This window comes from Lichenostomus cassidix, chromosome 12, assembly GCF_008360975.1.
Source record: "Lichenostomus cassidix isolate B80296 chromosome 12, HeHo_3.0, whole genome shotgun sequence".
Classification (NCBI taxonomy): Eukaryota; Metazoa; Chordata; class Aves; order Passeriformes; family Meliphagidae; genus Lichenostomus; species Lichenostomus cassidix.
The window spans coordinates 316,498-339,527 of record NC_139493.1 but is presented as its reverse complement, the minus strand read 5'-3'; the positions used below and the strand labels follow the sequence as shown (position 1 = coordinate 339,527).

Genomic DNA, 23,030 nt, shown 5'->3' with positions numbered 1-23,030 from the left:
AGGGTGTTAGAAGTTCCAACCCTCTTCCAGTGCTGCAGGACCTCAAGTCAGCTTGCACCCTCTCACTGGTAAGCCAAATGAGTGAGTGCTTTTCAGGGTTTGTGGCCATCCATTTATAACAGAAAACTGTAGGCAAGTATAACTCAACTGTCCACTAAAACACACAGCCCCAGACACTGGCTGGATTGCTACAGGTTAGGAATAAATCAGTCTCCTTCAGCTGCCAAGTCATTGGTTCTGAAGCTCATACCTGTCTCTGACAGCAAAGTCCTTCTGTTGCTCGAGAGCATGGACAAACACAATGAGGAAGTGCTTGTTGTTGAGTAAGGTGGAGAACAGAGAAATTCCTTCTTCCATGTTGGGTCTGCAGTTCTCAGGGATCTGAAGAAAAATTTAAAAAGCAGACTAAGAAAACCCTGTTTGTTTTTTCCTCCATGTTTTATCCCTCTTGTCTGCAGGGATGTTCCCTACTGAGCACACAGATCCTGAGCAGAAGAGCCCCTTCTCCCTCTGCCTGACATAGTCAGCAGCGCTGCTGGCAAGGAGCACACAGCTGGGCAGTAGCAGTGGCCATTCCATTCTGTTCAGCACCCCTGAGGATACCTGGAGCACTGTGGCCAGTTTGGGGCTCCCCACTACAAGACAGGTGGAGCAAGTGCGGCTGAGGACTAACAAAACAGTTAGTGGGTGAACAAGGAGAGGTGAAAAGGGCTGGGTTTGGTCAGCTATCTGAGGTTCTAAAGGGAGACCTTAATGCAGCCTCAGCTGCTCTGTGGGAGGGCAGAGAGGACAGAGCTGGGCTCTTTAATGGCACAGTGCCAGGAGGCAAGGGACACCCAAGAGAGCATGGGACATTGACTAAATAAAAGGAAGGCAGGTTTCATCTTTAAGGGCATCATACACTGGAATGAGGTACTAAGAGGCTGTGGGATTTCTGTCTTTGAAGATATTTGGCACAGTTGGACAAGGCTCTCAGAAAACTCTGGCTCTGCTTTTAGCAGATCTCCCTTCCAATCTGAGCAACTCTCCGACTCTTCAATCCCTACTTCTCGTTCACATGAAACTCAGCTCTGAGACAACAGCAGCTTTTACCAAGTCCTTCTTGGGAGGAATCTCCCAAGATTCCATAGAAGACTATGAAGAACTCCAACTGGGACTGAAGTGATACACAATATAACACACAGGAAGAAGAGCCCTCAGCAGAGCCAGGAAGCATCCCAGGCCAGCACTTCCTCATGCAAGAGCAGATTCACAGATCTGCCTTTTTCAGTTGGCAAAAGCTGATCCAGTGCTGGTCTGTGTTAATGGTTAGCAACACCTGAACGCATTTGTTCTATTAGTGGGTTACTTACCTTCCATTCCCCCACCAGGAGTGGATGTGTTTCCTGGACCTGGGAGCCCATCTGTGAGCTGAGCTGCTGGGATGGCAGGATGTAGCACTCCTCATAGAGAGAGGAACACTGGAATCAAGCACAGTGTTAGGAGAGGGCACTGTACCCACCAGGGCACTGTACCCACCAGGGCACTACCTGTGTGCTGTGCAACTCAGGGGAGCAAGATGGGGGGGTTTGTCATTGGGACTAAAGCCACCCATTCCAAAGACATGCATGTGGCTGCTTTATGGAGCCTTGAAACACTTTGCAAGAGCCCCCTGAATGAGCAAACACCACAAGGATGGGGGGAGGCAGACGTCTGCGCAGACATGAGGCTGTTAGGGCAGAGAGACTGCAAATAGAGTAACATGACAGCTAGAAGACTCCCAGAAGAGAAAGCTTTACAGAAAACTAAATCAAAATAGAGGAGTTCTGGGTGTTTCAACATATGTAACTTTTAAAACAGATGGGAAAAATGTTTAAATCTCTAGCATTCATATAGCATCCTGAATCTTAAAGCCTCTCATGTGCAGAGATATGGAGACTGGATAACTGACAGACTTGAGTAATAGCTACTAATGAAACACTCTGCAGTCATAAATCATCATCTCAGTCCTCAGCACCGACACACAACTGCCTCAGGGGTGAAATACAGCCGCAGTGAAGGGCGCACAGCCACGCAGCAGAGCAGCCGGTGACAGGAATGACGGCACCAGCATGTCTGGTGCAGCTCTGGTGAAGGACTCTGGGCAGACAGATTGGGACTGGGTGCCCAAGGGACATCTTACTGGAAGCACCACACACCCAGCCTTGGACAGGGAGGAAAGGAAAGACAGAGATGTCCAAAGAGTTCCTGAGGACTGGCCAAGCTGCTGGTAATGCTTGGGGGCACACCCTGCATGGGACAAAAAGCCCCTTTCCCTGATTGCCAGTGGCAGATTCACCCTTCAGCCCCCCCCATCAGCCTCTGCTGAATGGAGTGGGGTGACATTGGAGCCCTTGAGGAGAAGGAGGAATCCCCAGCACTCTGCTCATGTGAAGGCTCTTTCAGAAGATGGTGTCCAAGGGCCACAAACAGGCAAGCTGGAGCAACTTCTAGGACAGTTGCCACCAGCTTCTGTCATGTGCAAGCAAGCCCAACCTTGTGTGACACCCCCGGAGGTGCAGCTCCACTTTTGATGATAATTAAGGCTGAAATATGTGACAAGTATATATGTAACAGTGGAATGATTTTGTGACACTGTACACACCCTTTAACAGAGCCCTAAACTGGTTGGGAAGTATTTGGGAGCAATGAGGTGCCCGAGACATGCGCTGTCTCCTTACTTTGGGGAAAAACGTCCTGGTGACAAAGTGCTTGTACTCCAGGAAGGGGATCCCCTGGCTGCGGTTTAGCTCCTTGGTCAGGTCTGTCATGTCTGTTTGCAGCTCTGCGAAACCTTCAACAAAGAGACCCACAGATGGTGAGAGCCCAATCCTCCACCAGGTGAGACAGGATGGCACCAGAAAGCATGGCACATCTCATCTCTGCCTCCTCAAGACATTGCCTTGCAGGGGCTGAAGCTGTATTTTCTCTGAGCAGGCACTTCATTGGGGTTTAACCATCAGACTGCACACCTTGCCCCAGGCACTGACAGAACATTCTCAGCCCCAGGAGCCCAGCCCCAGGGCAGGCAGTCCCCTCAGGACATGGTGGGATCATGGACCACGGGATGGCAGGTGCCAACACCTGGAATACTCCCATTGCTCTACAAGGAGTGTGCTGCAGTTTCTGTTGCACCCACGAGTAAAGCACACTGAAGGTTAGCATGGCCTTCAAGTAACCCTCTGACACAGCCAAGGTCCATTAACCCCACGGCAAAGACACTGGTGGCACTAGAGATCAGTGGCTTGCCCAAGCCAGGCAGCAGGACAGTGGCAGAGCCACACTTCCAGCCACCAAACCTCATTCCCAAACCCTGCTCACAGGCAATGACAGAAATTTTCCTACAAATAATTCTGTAAACTTCTACAGAGCAGAAGGTAACTTGCTTCAAGCCTGCTTACCTGACATCCCTCTCCTAGCCCTGGCTCCTTGGCACCCAGACGGTGACTTACCTTTGCGGATTTCCTCCCGGATCTGTGACTCCATCTCCTCCATCTGGAGCAGGGTTTTCTGCCAGTAGCGTTCAGCTCTGCGGCTCTTTGTGCAGAACACAAAGAGAGCTGGAAAAGAGGAAGGGAACAAGTCTTTTAGACTGGGGCTTAGGAACAGCTGCAGCTGGGATCAGAGCTGTTCTCTCTGACACGACTGCAGAAAGCTAAACCCAGAACCGGTTTCACACCTACCACCAGACTGATATCTGCTCAGGCAGTTGTCGATTATCTGTAAATAAGTAAAACCAGCTGGAATTTAATGATCATGCTGTAACTGTCATCTTCAATTTAGGTCTGGGCTGCCTGTATTCAGCTTAACTGTATATTAATGTGTTCCAGCTGATTAATGAATACAGAATTGAGGACGTTTACCACCTGTATTACAGTGTTCATGCCTGAGTCTTCCCATGCCTCCAGAAATATGTTTCCAATGATGGGTGGTACATCTAATAAAGAGGGTGCATTACAATCTTTATTAAAAATAAATTAAATCCGTATTATGAACCCTTCATTTGCTGTGAACTGGCAGGTTTCTTGTTGCACAGTCATTCTGGGCATGTGATGAACAGGTACCCTAGCCTGAGCACAAAGGTGTGTGTGGCACAGCTTCCAGCCAGTTACATACACCAATGGGCCTGCTTCAGCCTGCCAGCTAAGGATGCTGGCTCTGCTCTTCCTTGTCAGTCAGGCACCTGTCACTGCTTGCTCCTGATGGCAGGACCTTGAGCTAGGAGTACCTCTGGGACAGTCACACCTGTGACCAAGACCAGTTTCTCACATCCTTCTTTATTTTATATTATAGTAACTACTAAGTGTTTGGGGGAAAGGATAAATTTATAAATATCACAGGTTTAAGTGACAGAGTTGAGGTGTGGAGTCAGCCATGAAAAGTTCCATGCTGCAGGGAGCTGTGGTCCTGGTACTAGCTGCGTGCCAGACAAAGAGCAGCTACCTGCTGCACCCAAACCAGCTTCAGGTACTACGCAACTGCAGCTCTCAGAGTCACCTTCACCCCTCCACTCATAACGAGAGAAACCTTGGCACAGCCTGGAAACACATCATTCTTTCCCTTACCTACAACAGAAAGGACCAGCAGGATGCTGCAGATAACGATGGAGACAATGATTGCAGTCTCTCCTCCCCCAAGGTGCAGCATGGCAATTGTGTAGTTGAACTTTCCAACTTGGATCTGAAAAAGGAGAAGGAGGGAGGAAAAACAGGAGCTGAGCAGCATGTTGCCAAGGGGCTGGGAGCAGGGAAGGACACAGGGCAGCATTCGGCAGATCTTCACCCGAGGACTCACTGGCACAGCCTGCCAGGCTTTGTGGGAGGCTGGGCTGTGCCTTTCACTGCCAGGCCCTGGGGACTCTGCGTGTCTCCAGGGAGCCCAATTCCCTTCCTGCGCTCTGGGGGATGCCAAGGTCACACCCAGCAGGCTGTGATGCTGCAGTGGTGCCCAGCCCAGGGCCACCACAGGGCTTTGATGGGAGAACTGCAGGCCCACTCATGGCCCCACTGTACCTGCCCCAGAAGAGACAGCCTTTTCCTAGAGAGCTCATGGCACTGTACAAGATGGCCTGTGCTGCTCTTACCAGAAAACCACTTCCATTAATCAACAACTTTGTTGTGGCTCTGAACAGCCTTTGGACCCCTGCTGCACCCGTCTTTCTCCTTCAAAAGCAAAACTGCTGCCACACAAAAGAAGGAGGGTTAAGAAACTTTAAAGTCCTTGAAATACAAATAAACTAAGGGAATAAAAATAAATGAGACCATAGACAAGTAATGATCTTGTGGCTAAAGCAGTCAAAGGGGTGTCAGAAGGTGCTGGCACTGCTCCCAGCCCATACTTCCTGTGACAACAAGCACAAACCATTGAGCTCAGTCCTTAGGTCTCCTGATCTCCAGAAGGACAGAAGCCAGCTCACATCACAAGCTGACAAGTCACTGGGTGCCGTTTACAAAACAGCTCTTTGGGCCCTTAGGATGAAAGGATTCCACAGCATCATCTGATAACGAAAACTCATGACCACACAAGGCTTTCGCTTCTGGAAATGTGAGTTTCACTTCTCCCAAGGAACAAGAAGTGAGAGACACTCAAGAAAAAAAAACTTGAAATGAGGTAGGGAAGAGCTGCAATAATCTTATGATTATCCCAGAGGTGTCATGGAACACCTCTGGGAAAGGTGCCCACTGGGGTGAAATTCCAGCAGCGCTCAGCCACTGGACTAAAGCCATAGGTGGGGCCTTCCCACCACCTTCACCACCAGACACCACGTTGCACACAGCTCCATCCTCAGGGAAATCCAGCCCTAGCTCTAGGAGCATTGGTGAGGGCACGGCTGCTGCCACTGGAAGGCTCCAGACACTGAGAGCTTTGGTCTCTACCCTGGCACGTTGTCCAAAAGCCATGGTGCTGGACAGGGACAGGAGCCACAGCACTGCAAGAGCACCTGGGCAGGTTCACTCAGCAATCTCACAGTCACATGCCCAGCCCCCGGATCTTCGGCTCTTCCCTCTGAAATGCTGCAATGAGGCAGCTCCTCAATGTGTTTTGAGTCTTTTCCCCCACCAGCTCAACCTTTTGCATTTTTCAGAGAAAAAATCCCACAGCTGCTGTTTAATTCAGTGTTCAAACTGTTTCGTTATGAACAAAGATGGGCCTGAAGGTCTTTACAAGCCTCTCTTGTGTATCTGGACAGCTCTGCTCCATAGTTGGTGCAACCCAGGCAAGGCCCCTGCACACACCTGCTCTGTGTCACCATTTCACGTGTGCTGTAAGGTAGTGGCCATATGTGGACTGGCTGGCAGGCGATGGCCCAAACCATGTGTGTAGGTTTAGTAAGGGTGCACAGGTATGAACATAAGCAGGTTATTTAGCTGCACTTTCATTGCTGGTGCACTCTGAACAGCCTTGTGATATTTAGGGCTGGGTATCATTCTCCTGCTTCCTGGGGATTTGCCCCGACTGGTTTATGCCACACTAAGACTTGCAAACTCAAAAATTCCTTTTCTTCCCCAAAGGGATTTCCCTGCTTCTCAGTTCTTACAAAAAAAAAATTACACAGTTTAAAATTCCCATTAAGATGACTCAAGAAATTCTGTTACTTCTGCATTTCCACATTTCCAGTTTGCAACAGAATTTCATACACCTCAGATTGTTGCCAGTAAACTGGAGAACCCTGCCAGCAAATTGGTAATGCATCCTTGCGCCTTTCTCCTGGACAGCCCAATTCCACAGCTCCCCAGTTCCTTTCAGCCTTCCTTCTCTTCCCTGCCCCATGCCTCAGGCTCCCATCCCTCCCCTGCCAACACATGGAGAGGGAGGAGAGGGTCTCCCATGGAGGTGGAGGCATTTTCTCTCCAGACACAAAGAGCCAAAGTCACACCCCTGCATGTCAATAAGCTGTGTATGACACGGTGGCGGGGGGGAAACTGAGGGTAAGCACAGCAGCTCAGTCAAGCCCGGTGGAAAACAGGACAGTAACAAAGTGGGGTGAATTTTGCAGACACATAGATGAACAACAGCCCTGAACACTGAACTCTTTGCTGTGACAAAGTAGCAGCCTTTGGAAGCCCTAAGCACTGCTCTCACCCTCCTGGTCACACGCAGGGACCCAGCCTGGTGAAGACTGGACTCTCACAGCCACTCGTAGCCCTTCTGCTGGTGGGAGCAGAGCCGATGGCTGAAAAACGTAAGGAAATCCCCAAACATATCTCATGAGGAGCAGAAAATCACTGCAAGTGACAAAACCTCACATGCCTCAGACCTCAATGTGCCCTACCAGAACTGACCAACCTCCCCTGGCGCACAGTGCAGTAACTCAGCTGCCCAATCCCATGACTTGGAGGGTGGCAGCTCCTCACCACAGCTTGGGGCTGCCTTCATCCTGCTGACCAGCTGCCCTGTGACAGCTACCAGCATGGTGTGCTTCGTCCACCCTTCCACCTGTGCAGCCTTCTGCAGGGCGACCAGTGGGTGAGCTTCACACGCAGGGTTTGCAGTGGGACCCCTCTGCCCCACATGCTCACAGTGCAGAGGGTCCGCAACTCACCGTCACGGGGAGCTGCCTTTCCGAGGTGCTCAGCGACTCATTGATGGAGCAGTGGATGACTTTGTCTGAAACAATCTGGATCTCACACGAGATCAGGCCGATTTTCACCTGGTATTCATTGCTCTCCAGGCCCAGGCTGTCAGGCTCTTTCTGAAGACAGAAATAGAATCTGGATGTCAGGCTGCAGCATAGCAGTTAGAAGAGCAATCGATTTTCCTGCTTTACTTTCCATATTCCCTGCAGACCTGGGATGACTCCCTCACCAAGGACATTTTTCTAGCACTCCACAGGAAAGCCAAAACTGGGCCATTCCCCATTTTCCTGTTTCTCATTCTTCACTCAGCATGGGGCATAGGATGAACAAGCCCCTCACGGAACCTGGAAAAATCTGCTTTTGATCAGGCCTGCTGTGCATGGAAGATAAGGATGTAAGCGCCCATCTGGGAGTGGGGAAGGATGTACAACAGAGGGGACAGCCAGGGGATGTGCCTGCAAAGCCTGAGAAAGGGGGAGCACATTTCTGGAGCACGTTGCAAACAATGAGGATATCCTGCAGCAAACAATGGCCTTTGAATTACTGTTGCTCATTGTCCAGGCCAACTTCTGCACCCTGACTTCCTTGTGAGCTCAGCTGAATTCAGTAGCCAAAAGAATGCATGTTCTGTTTTTGCAGGAATAAACACCTATTGTCAGGCTCTTCTGCAACACCTGCCTGGTTTCAGGCCAGGGCATTGTCATTCTTTTCCCCATGTCCAGTATTTCATTTAGCCCCTCGCTACAACACCCTCCCCAGGCAGCCCTCTGGCATCATGCCTCAGAAGGCATCCCCAGACCAGGCTGCATCTCCTGGGGCAGGGAATGCAGAAGCTGCAGGCTGAGCCAGAATCACCTGCTCCTGCCTCTCCACCCCCTTCTCTCTCCTGTCTCTGTGGACAGTCACTATGCTGCTACTTAGGAGCTGCCCAGGGTGGAGATGGCAGCACCCAGAGAGAAGCAGAGCTGTAACAACCACCCTCTTACGTGTATGACCAGAGTTAAGGGCTCGCCAGGATGGTGCTTGATCCACTTCTCCTTCTTGGCTGTGGAGAACTGGGGGTCGGCATAGTACCCCAGGCTGAACTTGCTGATGTGCAGGGCCTCCTCGGGGTACATCTCCTCATCAAGAGCTGAGCGGTCATCTGTGTAGAGGCGCCCATTGAGGTAGAAATCCACGGGGGCTGGCTTGCTCCCCACAGTGATGTTGGAGGCAGCTGGAGAAGGGCAGGTGATCGCGGTGTCAGTGTGAACCTTACAGCGCTGAAAGCAGGACAGTGTGAGCACGTCAGAACTCAGCACCACGAGTGCTCCCAGCCCATCCTGAGGCATGGGCCAAGGCCTCAGCGTCACACCCTGGCCATCCTCTGGCACAAGGCATGCAGCCCTGCTCCACCACTGGGCCATAGCCAGCCAAGAGACCCACCGTGTGCTCTCTGCCGATGCCACGGACAGCCATGGACACATTCTGGACCAGCCCAAAGCCTCTTCCTTCCAGGGTGATGATCCTGCCCCCACTTTGAAGAGAAGGGAAGAAAGAGAGGGTGACTGCAAAGGACAGTGGAGCAGTGAGGTGTGATGGCTGCATCTCCCTCCTGTCATTTTCTCACAGATGTTTCCAAGCTGCCTGAGCAGAAAACATGACCCAACAGCCAAAGTCTTCTTCCTACTTACAGCAGGGATCCACACAGCTACCACAATATCTGGGAAGGAAGGAAGGAGGAGTAGATGCTTTGGTGGAAAGGGAGGGGCCTCTTCCAGCATCCATGAGCTGTCCCCTTACTCTCACCGCCCAGAGGAGTAGCCTCTGCATGCCAGAGTATGCAGCAGGCATCCTGGCCACTGGCCATGGAAGTGGCTTGCAAAGTGATGGCCAGGAGACTTGCCCTTGCCCCTGTCCCTGTCCCTGTCCCTGTCCCTGCCCTGCAGCAACCTGCAGAGAACTAAGTTGGAGAGGGAAAAGTTCCTCATCCTGCATCTTCCAGGAACTTCTGATTCAGATCAAAATGTGAAAGTTGCTGTGTTTTGGATCTACCTGGGGGGGACAGTGCAACACATGGGCCTCTCACTGTGCAGTCAACTAACAAGAATAACAAGCAGCCCTGATATGCACAAGGCAGAGCAATGACTGGAGAACCATGCCCACTCATCTGCACCCTAGATCTACCTTCCCCTTCACCCCTATCACATTTGACTTGTTTGGAGGATTTGCCAGGGAACAGGCAAGACTCACAAATCCTATTATCTGCAGAGAACTCCAGGCACAGTGACTTTGGGTGCAAGGCCCCAGGCTTCTCTGACACCTTGGGATATCAACAGGAAGCTACAATCCCGGTTTCTAGCTAGGAGCCTGTCACATCTGTATATTAGTGTACAACTTTTGTTTTGGTTTACATTACATAATACAGATTATTTTATCAACGTGGTAAGAGAAATCAGCTAAATTTTTACTCAAGTTATTGACGCCTCATGGTCAACAGCCCAGCAATGTGCTGAAGCAGTCAGACTGCACGAACCGTGCTGGAGGCCACAGAAAGCCTGCAGTTATGGTCCCTGTTCTCTGCAATTTGGGAACTGCTCTAAGTACCAAGGAAGCAGACTAAGGTGACTGAGAAATACCCCAGTGGTTTGTGACTACAGGCATGGACATTCTGCCCTTGTCTCTTTTTAGACACTGTTCTTGCCACTCAGCAGTCGGGAGCCTGTGAGGGGCTGCGCCTGGCTGAGTCATGGCTCTGCCTTTCCTCTAACATTCCCACAGCCTGCAGCCTTGGCACTGCGCTTGGGAACACTGAGAGGCAGCTTTGTTCCAAGGAGATCAGACCACCAGCGCCTGCTCATGCTCGCCCCTGGGTGTGCTACTTTCAGCGATGTCCTGCCGGCACAGCCACTGGCCTCCCAGATTTCCTAGTCAGCTCTGGGTTTTTCAGGCTCCACAGCTGAGGAGGGTGGTATTTCACCATGGTATCCAAAGGAACAGAAGCCTGAGAACTCCACGGAGATGTGAAACTAAAAGCAACACTCTTTAAAAATTAAATACTGTGACCTCGGGGAAGGCTGAAATCCAAAATTACAAATACCATCTTGTCCTCCAGAAGTTTTACTGCCAAGAAAAATCCTCAGGGTCTCATCGAGCCCCCACCTGGGCTTTCCTACAGCACTCACCAGGTGTGCATATATAGTTACCAAGGATGACAATTTTCCATTCCTAACTGCATCAAAATGAGTAGTCCCGGTAGGTGAGATCTCTTCTACTCCCATGCTGGGATTTCCCTGGAGCACCCGAAGAGCAGGCTGAGGCACCCTCTATACTCGTCCAGCCCAGGGCTGAGAAGCTCCTTTCTCTCAGCAGGACCCTCTCCACACCCTCTCCTACCTGGAACTGCCCCTCTCTTTCACAGGCTGGGGAAGGAGCTCACCTGATCTGGCTCTTTTTGGGGTTGATGTCTGATATAACCGGGTTCTTCTCATAACTGAAAGTGATATTGTGGCTGACACAAGACTTGTTCTCGAACTGCACGCAGACTGGCACGGCCGTGGTGAGCTCCGCAGCGGGCATGGTGCAGCTGATGGTGCTGTCGGTGCGGCTGCATGAGGACAGGAAGGGTGAGCTGCGGAGAGCTGCGGCACAGACAGGGGCCGAGTCTGGCCTGAGAGGCCCCTGGCTGGCAGATGGTAGCCACAGGTGACAAGGCGCTTGCAGTCACATACCAACCACCTGCTACACTGGGCCTGCTAAGGAGCAGCTCTCAGCACAAACCATCCCAGTGCTGGGACAACTCCCAGTACACACAGAGGGAAAGAGCAGCCAGGGGGATGCTATGCAGCATGCAGTGGTGCCCCCCACCAAAACCCTCACTCTGCCTGACTTCTTGGGGACAATACCAACCTTCCTAATGCTTTGGCTCTCGTCACTACTCCAGTGCCAGCCCCCAGCCCTGCTCCCACCTGAGGTCAGTGCACTGCTTGGAGGAGTTGATGAGGACACGGAGCTCTGAGCCGACATCCAGCCTGCTGCCTCTGATGGTCACTCTTGTTCCTCCCGCCTTCGGGCCATTTGGGGGAGCTATGGACTGCACCACAGGAAGCTAAAAACAAAGGGGAAATCTGTTTTCTTGCCTGGTAAATCCACAGCTGGATATTCCACACTGTACATGGGAATTGATTCAGAACATGTAAGTGTCCACCACTGTGAGGCTCGAACAGCAGCACAGCAAAAGCTTTTGCTGGCAGGGTTTCAGAACAAGGCAAGTGGTACAAACACTAAGGAGTGAGATCATATTAAACCTCTGTGACTCTCCGTGGTCCCTAAATACTGGCAGTAAATGAGACATGGAGCCCAGGATCCCACCAGTCCCTTCAGATTTCCAGCAGGAGGTCCAGAGCCAGTGACAGCTCAAGGTCCATCAATAAAAGGAAATTTCTCATTCTCTCTCACCATCTCAGTCCTACCAGATGCATGTTCTCCTAAATTCAAGGATAATGTTAAAGCCCCACTAGATGATGGCCTTGAGATCAGTGAAAATGGCCACCTGGGTTTAAATAATTGAATATCAAACCCCTGCTAAGGAAGTTTCAGCTCTGCATCTCTTGAGGCAACAGGAACTGAGGGGGAAGTTATTTTGCCTCTTGCCATTTGCAGCAGAAATTAGCATGTACGTTATCTGTGTTTGCAGCCCCTGGAAATCTTCCTAGAATTCATGAGCTGGAGGCTTTGGTAACTCACGCGGCTCTGAGCCCTCATGTCTGCTCACAGGCACCCCAGGAGAGGCTGCTGGCAGTGTCCCTGCTTCATTTGAGCAGGACAGCCAGGGCAGAGCAAAGAATGATCTTGAGACCCTTCCACAAGGCACTGATGATTTCCTGTCAGACAGCACACACCCTGAGGCAGGAGATCCACAGGGGCTGGGCTCACCCCTAGCCCATCCCTCACTCATGCCCATGTGGGTGGGCAGTGGGGCACAGGCTGAGCCCACTGCTAATCCATTGCCTGGCAGTCCCTGACACACAAACCCATGTATTAACATCTGCTCTTGCCCTCATCCTACACTCAAATGGCTTCACTCCTCTACAGCCACTTCCTCTGGTGGTTCTGACTGTCACCCATTTCCACAGGATCTATTTTATTAATTTGTATTTCTCTGGGTGTCTGCAGGCAGCTGTCTCCTGCCCTTGGCCCCTAACCCACATATTCCTAAGTGCAGCTACAACAACAGCAGAGGATTATTCCTGTTCCCCAAAGCCCTTCAGCTCTTCCCCTTAGCCAGAGTCAGTGGCTGCTGCTCTTGATGCACTGCCAGCACCAATCACCTCCATTGCAGCTTAGGCAAAACCAGCTCATCCACAGCCTGCTACAAAGTCCTGAAGAAGCCTCTCCTTCCTCCTCAGCACAATTACAGCTGAATTCTGTCTCTTTTAGACATGTATAATGGGGACTTTGAAAGATGTAGCACATAAACAATATTTGGTATTTCATGAAGGACCTTCTTTGGAAGGGCAGTTCTATAAATCTTTTAAACTTTTCCAGGCAAACTGTTTCAGTGCCTAAGTTCAGGTCTCACCAAGACCAGCCCTGCATGCTGTAGGCTACTCCATTTACACACCACCAGATGTGAGAGGAGAATCAAGAAAACAAGAGTGTTGCTAGGTCTGCAAATGGAGTGGAAGCCACTTTCAGTGTGACATACCTCCAGGAATGCATCACGTAGTGTCCCACCCCAAAATACAAGTGCACAAGGCAGGGCACTGTCTCATACCTGCTCCAAGCTTTGTTAAGAGAAGACAGACAAACAGAAACACACAGAGAGACCGCAACTTTCTGCTGTGCCACCCAAGCAGGAACAACTCATCTCCCACTCCAGGAAGGGATCTGCTCCCCAAGGTTGCCCAGGAGCTGCCAGCATAGGGCTGAGGCTGAGATCAGGGACTGTCTTTGTTCAGCACTGGTGCTTCCACAGGTGTTTCTTAGGAAGATTTTCCTCGTATATTAAAAGCTGGTGAGGGAGCTGCCCAGCTCTTTTCCACTCTCCAGGCCCCTCTCCCCTCTGCCAGCCAGCCAGTAACCAGGACTGGGTATGTGCCAGCTCAGCACACACATCCTGAGAATCCCCAAACCCCGGGACTGTCACTGGATCGTATGCCAGTGGCACCTCAATTCACTCCTGACTGCTGGAATCTCAGGGGCCATTTGGATGTGAACCTGGACAGCTGGAAACTATGCAAATAGCATCTGGGAACTTCTGCTGAGACTGGCCTGGCAGTACCATTGCCTCACCAGCCTCTCGCCATGCAGTGTCAGGCCTGGCTCTGCTGGGTGCTGGGATGTGCCATGCTTGTGCTGGCTGTATGCTGTGTACCCCCAAACTAAGCACCCAACCTGTCATGGACTACAGGGGAGGAAATCACACTCCACAATCTGTCCCAAATTCCTCACAATGACCACCAGGAATCAAAGTGTTTCCCAGGGCTCTGAGTCTCCTCCCAGGCCAGCAGCTTGCAGTATGGGCTGTCCTGCCTCAGCTGAAGCTGCAGTGGAGGCACAAAAGCTCCAAGCACTCCATGTGCCCTCAGCACCCACCCAGCATGGCTGTCCACGAATACCATCCAGCCAAGAATGAGGTTCATGCAGGGAAGAGAAGAAATGCATGGATTTCTCTCAAGTTTCTAGAGATGAAAGTTATCTTTATGAGACAGCACAGCACAAAGCTATAAAGGGCTTTTCATTGTACAATGACATGAGGTTAGCTTCAGTCTAATCCCTACACATTATTTCATGCAAAAACTAACAATCTGCAGCAAAAATATCAGTTCTAAATAATGTGAGTTCATGGAATGTGACTTACACAGCACAAAGGGATTTCACAAGTCTCAAAAAATCTCTCAGGTTGTAACAGCACTTCAGCAAAAGGGATGGAAGAAAACTGAGCTCCTTTTTATAGCAGGAGAAATGGCAATAAAGCTGTGACAAGATACACCCCTGCAGGAGCTGAGTCTGGGAGCGGGGCTGTACCACCAACATCCTGCTGCAGTCCTGCCACACCCCACACAGGTAACCCCAGGTGAGGTGACACCTCAGTGGTCCCTGAAGACCCCGACATGTAGTTGTAGATTCTGTTTCTCAGCCAGCTGGGGAAGATGCGGGGAGCTGCAGACTCACTTTACGGAGCGAGGGAATCACCAAAGAAACACTCAGGAGACAGCCACTCACCACGTAGGAGTATCGTTCCCTGGACCTCCCTTCCCGGCTCACGTTAACTGTGACCACATCTGAAAATGCTTCCTGAGCTGCTCCAGTCTGGCACACAATCCTGTGGATGGATGAGGTGGGTGGCAGCAGTGCCAGTGGCAAAGGGCAGTAGCAGCTTCCAGTGCCTGGCTGTGGGGATGGGGGGGACAGGCACGAGCAGGGGACATGCAGGGGTCATGGTCCCTCCTCCCCAGCGCCCAACTCACATCTCAGAGACGACGTATCTGTTGGGCAGTGGGGCGCAGTGCACGCTGCCCACCCGGACGGTGCTGAGGATGTCGCTGAAGCGGCGGCCCAGGTTCCTCCCATGGATGGTCAGCAGTGTGCCACCCTCCAGAGGCCCACGCAATGGCTCGATCTGCAGCACCAAAGGGTAAGTCAGAGTCAGAGCATCACAGAATCCCAGGATGGTTTGGGTTGGAAGAGACCTCAAAGATCATCTAGTCCCAGTGCCCATGCCACTGGAAGGGACACCTTCCACTGGACCAGGTCAAGGGAGAACCAGGAGCTTCTGGTCTTTACCCCTGAGCCAACACCAGCGCCCAAGTACCACTTGAGCCCTGTGAAGCAGACAGAATCACTCCTCACACTCCTGCTCCCCCAGTGCACCCAACACCACACACTCCTTGCTCTGGCTTGGCAAAGGAGAAACTATCACACTTCTATGCTGTGTTGGGCAGTGGGATTTGGTCAAGGATCACTCCAGCTGCAAACACCCTTGTCAGGGACAAATTTATTGCCTCCTACTATACCTCTAAGCAGAACCCAAGATCCAAAGGCCTCCAATAAACATTCACTTAACTACAATTTAAATAAAACTCATTTCAAAATGCATGATGCCCAAAGGTCCCTCTGCCACTCAATCTCAGCAGAACTGCAGAGCTCACGTGCCTGGAGACAGGGTCATGATCACATTTCAGCCCTGCTCTATTAAACACTATTCCTGGTAAGGATACTTCAATCAACCCTACATATCTTGTTTGATTTTACCAGCCCCAGGAACTCTGGGGACATTTGGATTGTGCTGCTGTTGTTTATCCCACTAACATGATGAAGTTAGAAGACTGGATCCTGTCACCAGCAAGATGTCCTTGGCACCAGGTGACTAACCAGCATAGAAAGTCAGTGAATAATTTAGTGCTGGTCTTGACCCTGTCCTATGCCAGGGACAATGCACAGATCCTCCTCTAGCTCAGGCAGGACAGTGTGGTCAGTCCCAGCCCTCAGCACCACCCGCCACGCCACGCCACGCCACGCCACGCCCTCCACATTGCCTTTGGGTCTTACCTTCTGAATATCAGGAGGTGGGCAGACGTCAGAGACCTGTGAAGGCTCGGTGTGCAGCCTGCAGCTGGAGCTGCTGTCACTCCAGAGGCAGCGGTGCCCTAGGTCCTCCCTCCCCAAGCACTGGGAGCAGTCAGCACTGCCAGTCGCACAGTTGTACACCTCCACTGCACCGCCAGAGACAACAGAAAAACGTGAGCTCCATGCCTGAGGCTCTCACAGCTTTGCTTAGCCTCAGGCAATCCAACACACATGCCCCCCTGCTCCCACCACCTGCCAGCTACATTAATCCCAGTAAAATCTGAAATCCAGTGGATGAGCAGAGCAGTCTGCACATACAGTGAGACGAGGCAGCACTTGGCTGCCATCCTGCAGATTTTCCAGAGGACCTGGGTGCTTGTTCCCACTGCAATAGTTTAGCACTTTGTTTTCCTTTTTCTCCCCCTTGAAAAACAAGCAACACCCAAACTTGGAACCCTTTGTCAATTTATGCTACATGTTTCTAACTCTCAGCATCCACATGGGAAGCTGTTGGCAAAGTTGGCTCCATCCTGCCAGCAAAGCAACCACATTGCTTCCACACTGACAAAGATGAGGTGGTTTGTGCTTTGCACAGTGTTTACAATTTCTTTCCCTCCCCCTCTGACCACAGGCCCCTTTCACTGACTTCTCCCTTCAGATCTGCTCAGCTCAGCTTCCACATGTTTTTCTTATACTGCCTTCACCTCTCCATTAGCTGGTGTCCTGGGTTACATTTCCTCTCCAGCCTAAAGACTTCTGCCACTGGAGTGTGGGTATCCATGGAGGTAGCAGTCAGAAATGCTCAGGAAACATGGCTTTCACACCCTTTTCCCCAAAAGAGACTTTGCAGGAGTACAGAAAACACAGAAACAGTCACATTTGGCACTTCTGCTCATGGCAGCATCTTAAGGTACTTCATGAGCAACTAATGAGTCCCTCAGCCTCAACGCTCTGCTGTGCCGAGCTAACGAAACATCATCAGCGCCAACACACTGCCTGTGCCATGCTAACAAAACATCACCAGTACCGAGAGTCTCTCCTATTCTCCAGAAAAAAATAAAGCTTATTCCATGTCATCTGCAGTCCCCCTAGGGAGTTACACTGGGTGGTTTTCCAACCAGCAGCAGAGCTTGTATTCCTTCACTGGACTATCAAAACAGAGTGTACAATAAAAGCTAATAAATGTTGGAATAATAAACACTAACATCAATTATTTCATTAAAGACATTATAAAAGATGCCCATGTTTGTCTCGTCTGGCAGATCACTGTCTCTGATGCAAGGCAGTCTCTCTAATGTGACTCACACCAGCCTGGGCGAGGTGAGGAGGAGCCAGAGCAGCCTAACAGTCCCGTGGGAACTCCAAATATTCTGGCCAATTCCGACAGATGCAAACATAGCCTATGTAAACGAGCTCCTTCGCCATGCAGGAGGAGGGGAATTCCACCATGCTTTTTCTGCTGTAGTTCCTGCTCCCGGCACCACCCACACAGAGAATTGAGTCTTCTACACAACCAAAACCCAATGTCCAACCCCGCTCCTCAAGGTTACCACTGTATCTCAAAATTACAGACTTCTCTTCTTTCTGCAGAGAAGTCAGATGCCATGCGTGCCTGTGCTGGTATTTCCAGGTATTTTCACTTTGCAAGATAATTCTCCTTCATTCATGGGGATTTATCATGGGGAAACCTTTTTATTCTGGTCACTGATTGTTGGTGCTCATGTCTTTCTCCCTGTCACAGCCATCCTCCAAAGGAAAGCTCCCCTCGGGCTCTCCTTCTCCTCTGCACCTCAGGTAAATCAGCCCCTTTTGCCACAACTGCAGACACTGTTGAGAGGGAAAGGAGCTCGGGAATGCTGCCTCCAGCCAGAGCCCAGGGCGAGGGGCACAGCCAAGCCTCCAGCTACACCGAGTGTGGCAGCTGCTGGGCAAGCCTGGCTCCACAGCCAATCCACTGCGCTCGTCCTGCCTCCGTACCTTGTCTGAGTCTGACTCATTTTGAGTCTGACTGCCTGCCTTCCTCAGTTTGCTGATGTAGCAAGGGCTTTTTTGGGAATCCAACCATTCTTCCGAGAGACAGAGAAGAGGCCAGGGGTGAAATGTGCTTACACATTTCATTCCTTCTCAGCAGAGGAAGCAAAAAGAAGGACTCAAGTTTCACAGCATGTGTATCCATCCCTGTGAGAGCTAAGGGAAGAGCCCTGCCCTGTCCCTTCTCTCCCCTGGGGGAATTCCTCTCTTGCCCACATCCCCGATGTGACTGAGAGCACCAACACAAACTCTGCCACATGCTGCTGGCAGGTGAGACCTGAGCTGCCAGCACTTCTGGATGGGGCTTGATTCTGCCTGGCAGTAACAGGGATGTCGTGGCTGCCAGTTAGGGCTCGGGGCTAACGTTCATGGCAGGGAGGACTCTGGGTAAATATGCTTTTTGCATGTGCCCAAGAAAAGGAGCTGCGCTGTGCCCAGTGGAGCCATGGTCTCTCTCTTGCAGCCATAAACTCTGCCCAGGTTTGAGAGTCATTCAAGCCAACCAGATGAGAGGAGTATAAAAATATTTTCAATTCAGACCTGTCATCATCTCCGGACTGTCAATAAATCTGTCTGGTCTGTCCTTCAGCTGGAGGTTCACTGGGAAGTGATGGCTTTTTTCTGATGTGTGGAGCTGCTCACAAAAAACAAATGAAAACTTATGAAATTCAGTAAAATACGAAGTTCCATACACACACTACATGGATTAACCTTCCTCATGAGGCTTCTTTGACTGCTGCTCCTCCAGACCATGAGGGTCTTTAGCAGAAGCAGGATTGCTGTTTTGTTTCAATCATTTTGCTGAAGTCCCAGAGAAGGGCACCAGGACACAGTGCACATCATGGTGAGCACAGAGCCCTGGCTTGCTATTTTTAGCAGAAACGGACAGGAAAATGAACAGCCTGGCCTGTCTGCACATTCTCAGTGCGGGGTTGCAATACAGGTGACGCGATGGGAAAGAGCTCTTCACCAGCTTCCACTTGCAATATTCCTGCTGGTGAAAGCCCAAATGTTTGCTGCATTTCTCAGGTGCAGTTTGCCATCCCACAACCACACACTGCTTTCCAGTGAGCATCACAGCATTTGCTCAGGCCAATCCTTGTTCATAAAAAAAGCTACCGAAACAGCAACCCTGAAAGGTGGCCAAATTTTTTGCCTGAGCTGAACTCTTCCCATTTAGAAAGGTAAACAAGCAGCTCTTTCCCAAGCCCAGTGGAGCAGGGGCCAAAGCCACTGCAGATCCCCACAGAGCTGGGAACACAGCACCGGTGACATCTGTGCATCCTGCCAGCATCAGCCCATGCAGAGAGCCTCTTGCCAGAGGGGCGAATGCAGGAGTGAGGGATGGAGGGAGGAAAGCAAGTGGTCTCCACTGCCAGGTTGGGGGTGAGATCCTGCCTGCCCTCGGACCTGATCTTCAGCCTGGGGGAAGCAGGGCTGGCAGCCTCACCCCTCAACTCACCAGAACATGTACACACTCCACGGCAGAGGAGTTCACCCACCGGGCTTCAAATGTCCTGTCTGTCCCAAAATGGCACTCCAGAGCTGTCTCCTAGGAGAGGGAAGACAAGGGCAGAACAGCTGCAACAACTGTTTTGTGCAGTTCTCTGTCTGTCAGTCGATTGGCAGGGTCCAATTCCCACCTTGATTCTGCCACCTGAACTCTGTCTAAGTCAAACAGGAGATCAGTACCCAACACTAAAGGCCACGGCATACACAGACATGGCCAACACATGGCCATGGCACACACAGACCAGATGTGCCTGGCTGGACTCTTGTAACCCCAACAGCAGGCTACAGTAGCTCCTCTGGGCTTGGATATGTAGAACTCATGCTGCAGTGCAGACTGAGAGTCAACATTGTCCCAGGCCACCTTGTTCAAACCAGTGTGTCATTTGGGCTCAAAGTCACCTTCCTCCTCCTCCTCCTCCTCCTCCCAACAACTACACAGAGCAGATCTCTAATTCAAATGAGGACCCAGCAGAGAACATGTTCAAAGACAGGTTTCTGTGCTGTTTTCCTGATAACACAAGGATAATATCCTGCCCCAAGTTATTGCAGTGCCCCAGTCCTGTAGGAAAAAATCCTATCTCCAAGCAGGCTGATGCTCCACCACTACTGTGGTCTAACTACCCTTTGAAAACTGGCAGATCTGATAAAAGACATGAAAGGAAGCACCAGACCCCCGGCAGGCAGTTGCTGGCTCAGCAAACACACAGGCAGAATCTTGCCCAGGGCATTACCTTTGCCCAGGCAGCTCTGACTCTGCAGGCTACCCATAGCCCTGGCCTCAAGTCCCTGCCTGTGCAGTGCCCCCGCTGCAGCAAAGGGGTCAGGGCACATCTCTGAGGCTCCCAGCTTCACCAGCACTCATGAGTTCCTCCAGAGAAGGAAGGAGAAGAAATCCCACCCAGCATCCTGGGACTGTGAGCAGAAGGTGGTGGAAGGAAGCCAGACTGCCAGAGCCTCTCCAGCTGCCCCAGAGCAGCAGTACTGCAGCCCCTTTCCTGCTGACTCCATTTCCTATGGGTTCCATGCAGTATTGCTTCCTCTTCAGCCACCTTCAGCATCCAGAGAGGAAGGAAGGATTTCTCACTCTGTTTTGCTGATTGCAGAGGGCACAGCCTCCTTCCTGGAGGCTGGAGCTGTGCAGGCAAAGGTCACCCCAGCCAGGCAGGAGGGTCTGCTCTGCCCCTGTGCCGAGGGCAAGAAGGTGTGGTGGGAGTGGTGCCTCCACAGCACCCAGCAGCATCCCCCAGCACCCTGGCACCCCAGAACAGCTCCACCAGCATTCCCAAAACTCTCCTCTCCTGAAGAACAAGGAGCCACTTGGTTGGCCAGCATGCTGGAATCATCCCCGGGGGCAAGGCACACCCGGCCCCATGAGCCCTGCTGAACTGAGCCAAAGTTACTCAGGGCAGCTTTCTACAAGTGCCAGAGCTTATTCAAGCACTTATTCAAGCACTTTGGGGCAGCCTCTCTGCCCCAATTTCCTCTGGTTCTTTCTGGCATGCAGCACATCTCCAAAGGCATCATTTGATGTCCACTCCTGCTTTTCACTGTTACAGTTTGCAGGCCAAAAAATTTCACAAAAAGGACTTTTTCACACCAAACAAGCTCTGAAGTGACAACCTGAAGTTAAACAATGCATCCATAGTGTACTCAACACTGGCCTGGACAGTGCAGGGCTCCCTGCCCACGTCTCAGAGCTGCGTCCTTCATTCCTCAGCGTGGGTGCTGGGGCCACGCTAGCATGTGGCATTGGGAGAACATGACACCAGCATGCTCTGTGGTGGAGCAAACACCCACAAGCAAACTGGGAATTTTATTTCCCCCAAACACCTGTCCAAACCTTCCCAATCCCTTTAGGAACTCATATACCTTAGAGAAAGTTGCATTGGCCAGTGAGATCGTGATGTCCCGAGATACACCTGTGGGCATCGGCTCCAAAGAGGCAGGTACTATTCGAGGACAGTCAATTTTCTTCTGCTAGGTACAAAAACAAGGCAAAAAGAGGTTAGCTGGGTGCATGCTGAGCAACCTCAGCAACAAGGGGAGAGGACATATCAGGGTCCTGATAAGATTCATTTCGCTGGGAATCAGGTACTACCAGGTGCACAGTGACCACGTACCTGCACCACCACTCTGGCAGTGACAGGCCTGGAATGACTCTGAAAGGAGGCATTGCCACCTCCAATGGCAGATCTACCAGTGTGACCCTCTCCCTGCCCCTGGAAGCCATGTCCTGTCCATTGCACTGCACACTGCTGCCAGCTCCTGCGGAGAGTCTGTGTTGCAGGGTCTCCATCCTGCACAGCAGCACTGCAGAGTGCACGTTCTGCATGTGCATGCAGAGAGGCCATGAGGGCTCACAGGGGGCTCACAGGGGCTCCAGTGAGGGGCTGCAGTGGTAGCGCAGCTGCAGTGAAAGGCTTAAATGAAGCTGAAAAATGATTTTAAAAGGTCATCTGTCTCCCTACTTTTGTTCTCATTTTAAATTGATGTCTCAGACATTAAAGCTGACTCAGAATTCCAGCCTATGTGACAAACCCGTCCTGTTCTCTCATGAGATGTAAATCACACTGTGAAACAACAGCAAAAATGAAGCCAGATTCTGCGTGGCCCCAGGGTACATCCCGAGTAATGCCTGCAACAGTGGAGCCATTGGGGTAAAAGACAACAAAATACTAGATCCATTATGCAGAATCATTTGCAACAGGCAAGATTTCCTCTCGCTTGCATTAAAAGTTATCCTGCTGTGGCTCTGCTGATGCCAGTGCTGCTGCTGCTCCAAGGAGAGGCTGAGCCTGCCCTCCCAGCACTAGGATGCCTGTTCAGACACATCCGTGCCGCTGGACACATCTCTGGGACTGGACGTGCAGCAAATGGGAGGTTTTTCTCCTGCCTTCCCCAGACCTAGATAGAGATCAGGGAACTGCCTGGAAGTGCCTGCTTGACTGCGGAAAAAAATGCTTCACTTCTGTCAGGATATTCATCTAGCCAAGCACAGTTGGTGCTGCCTAAACAAGGAGATGAAATAACTGATATGAACGTGACAAGGGAAGCAAAACAGCAAAGCAAACGACTGGGGAGAAACCACTCCCATGGCCTGGTGAGTCCTTCCATGTCACCAGAGCTAGCACAGCTTCCCAGAGAAATGCACTTTGGAGTACTGATTAACTTGTCATCTTGCAACCCCTTCTCCTGCTGTTCACCAGCCACCAGAAATATAGCTTCCAGCTGACTATATACTTCACATCTGGATCAGAGCAAAGGGGCAGAATGTTTAATATATTTCGGATGGAGCTGGTACGATGTTGCTTTCCCTGCAGAGCCAGGTGCAGTCTTGCCAGC

The 23,030-nt window shown here is 51.2% G+C and overlaps 1 protein-coding gene across 2 annotated transcripts in view; it reads right to left on the bottom strand.

Moving 5' to 3' along the window:
• PLXND1 (plexin D1) overlaps positions 1 to 23,030 on the bottom strand; it is a 71,153-nt gene that overhangs the window by 20,673 nt on the left and 27,450 nt on the right. Inside the window, exons 9-24 of one of the 2 annotated variants that reach the window (XM_085072190.1) lie at positions 21,558 to 21,665; positions 19,639 to 19,728; positions 18,717 to 18,810; positions 16,128 to 16,291; positions 15,047 to 15,198; positions 14,802 to 14,901; positions 11,543 to 11,682; positions 11,014 to 11,181; positions 9,021 to 9,111; positions 8,582 to 8,857; positions 7,562 to 7,711; positions 4,584 to 4,698; positions 3,471 to 3,578; positions 2,700 to 2,812; positions 1,353 to 1,460; positions 251 to 381 (exon numbers count right to left, since the gene is read on the bottom strand). In XM_085072190.1, coding sequence (XP_084928316.1) covers positions 251 to 381; positions 1,353 to 1,460; positions 2,700 to 2,812; positions 3,471 to 3,578; positions 4,584 to 4,698; positions 7,562 to 7,711; positions 8,582 to 8,857; positions 9,021 to 9,111; positions 11,014 to 11,181; positions 11,543 to 11,682; positions 14,802 to 14,901; positions 15,047 to 15,198; positions 16,128 to 16,291; positions 18,717 to 18,810; positions 19,639 to 19,728; positions 21,558 to 21,665 — 2,108 coding nt within the window. The remainder of the gene's footprint in view (positions 1 to 250; positions 382 to 1,352; positions 1,461 to 2,699; positions 2,813 to 3,470; positions 3,579 to 4,583; positions 4,699 to 7,561; positions 7,712 to 8,581; positions 8,858 to 9,020; positions 9,112 to 11,013; positions 11,182 to 11,542; positions 11,683 to 14,801; positions 14,902 to 15,046; positions 15,199 to 16,127; positions 16,292 to 18,716; positions 18,811 to 19,638; positions 19,729 to 21,557; positions 21,666 to 23,030) is intronic. The other variant, XM_085072191.1, reaches the window with a different exon arrangement.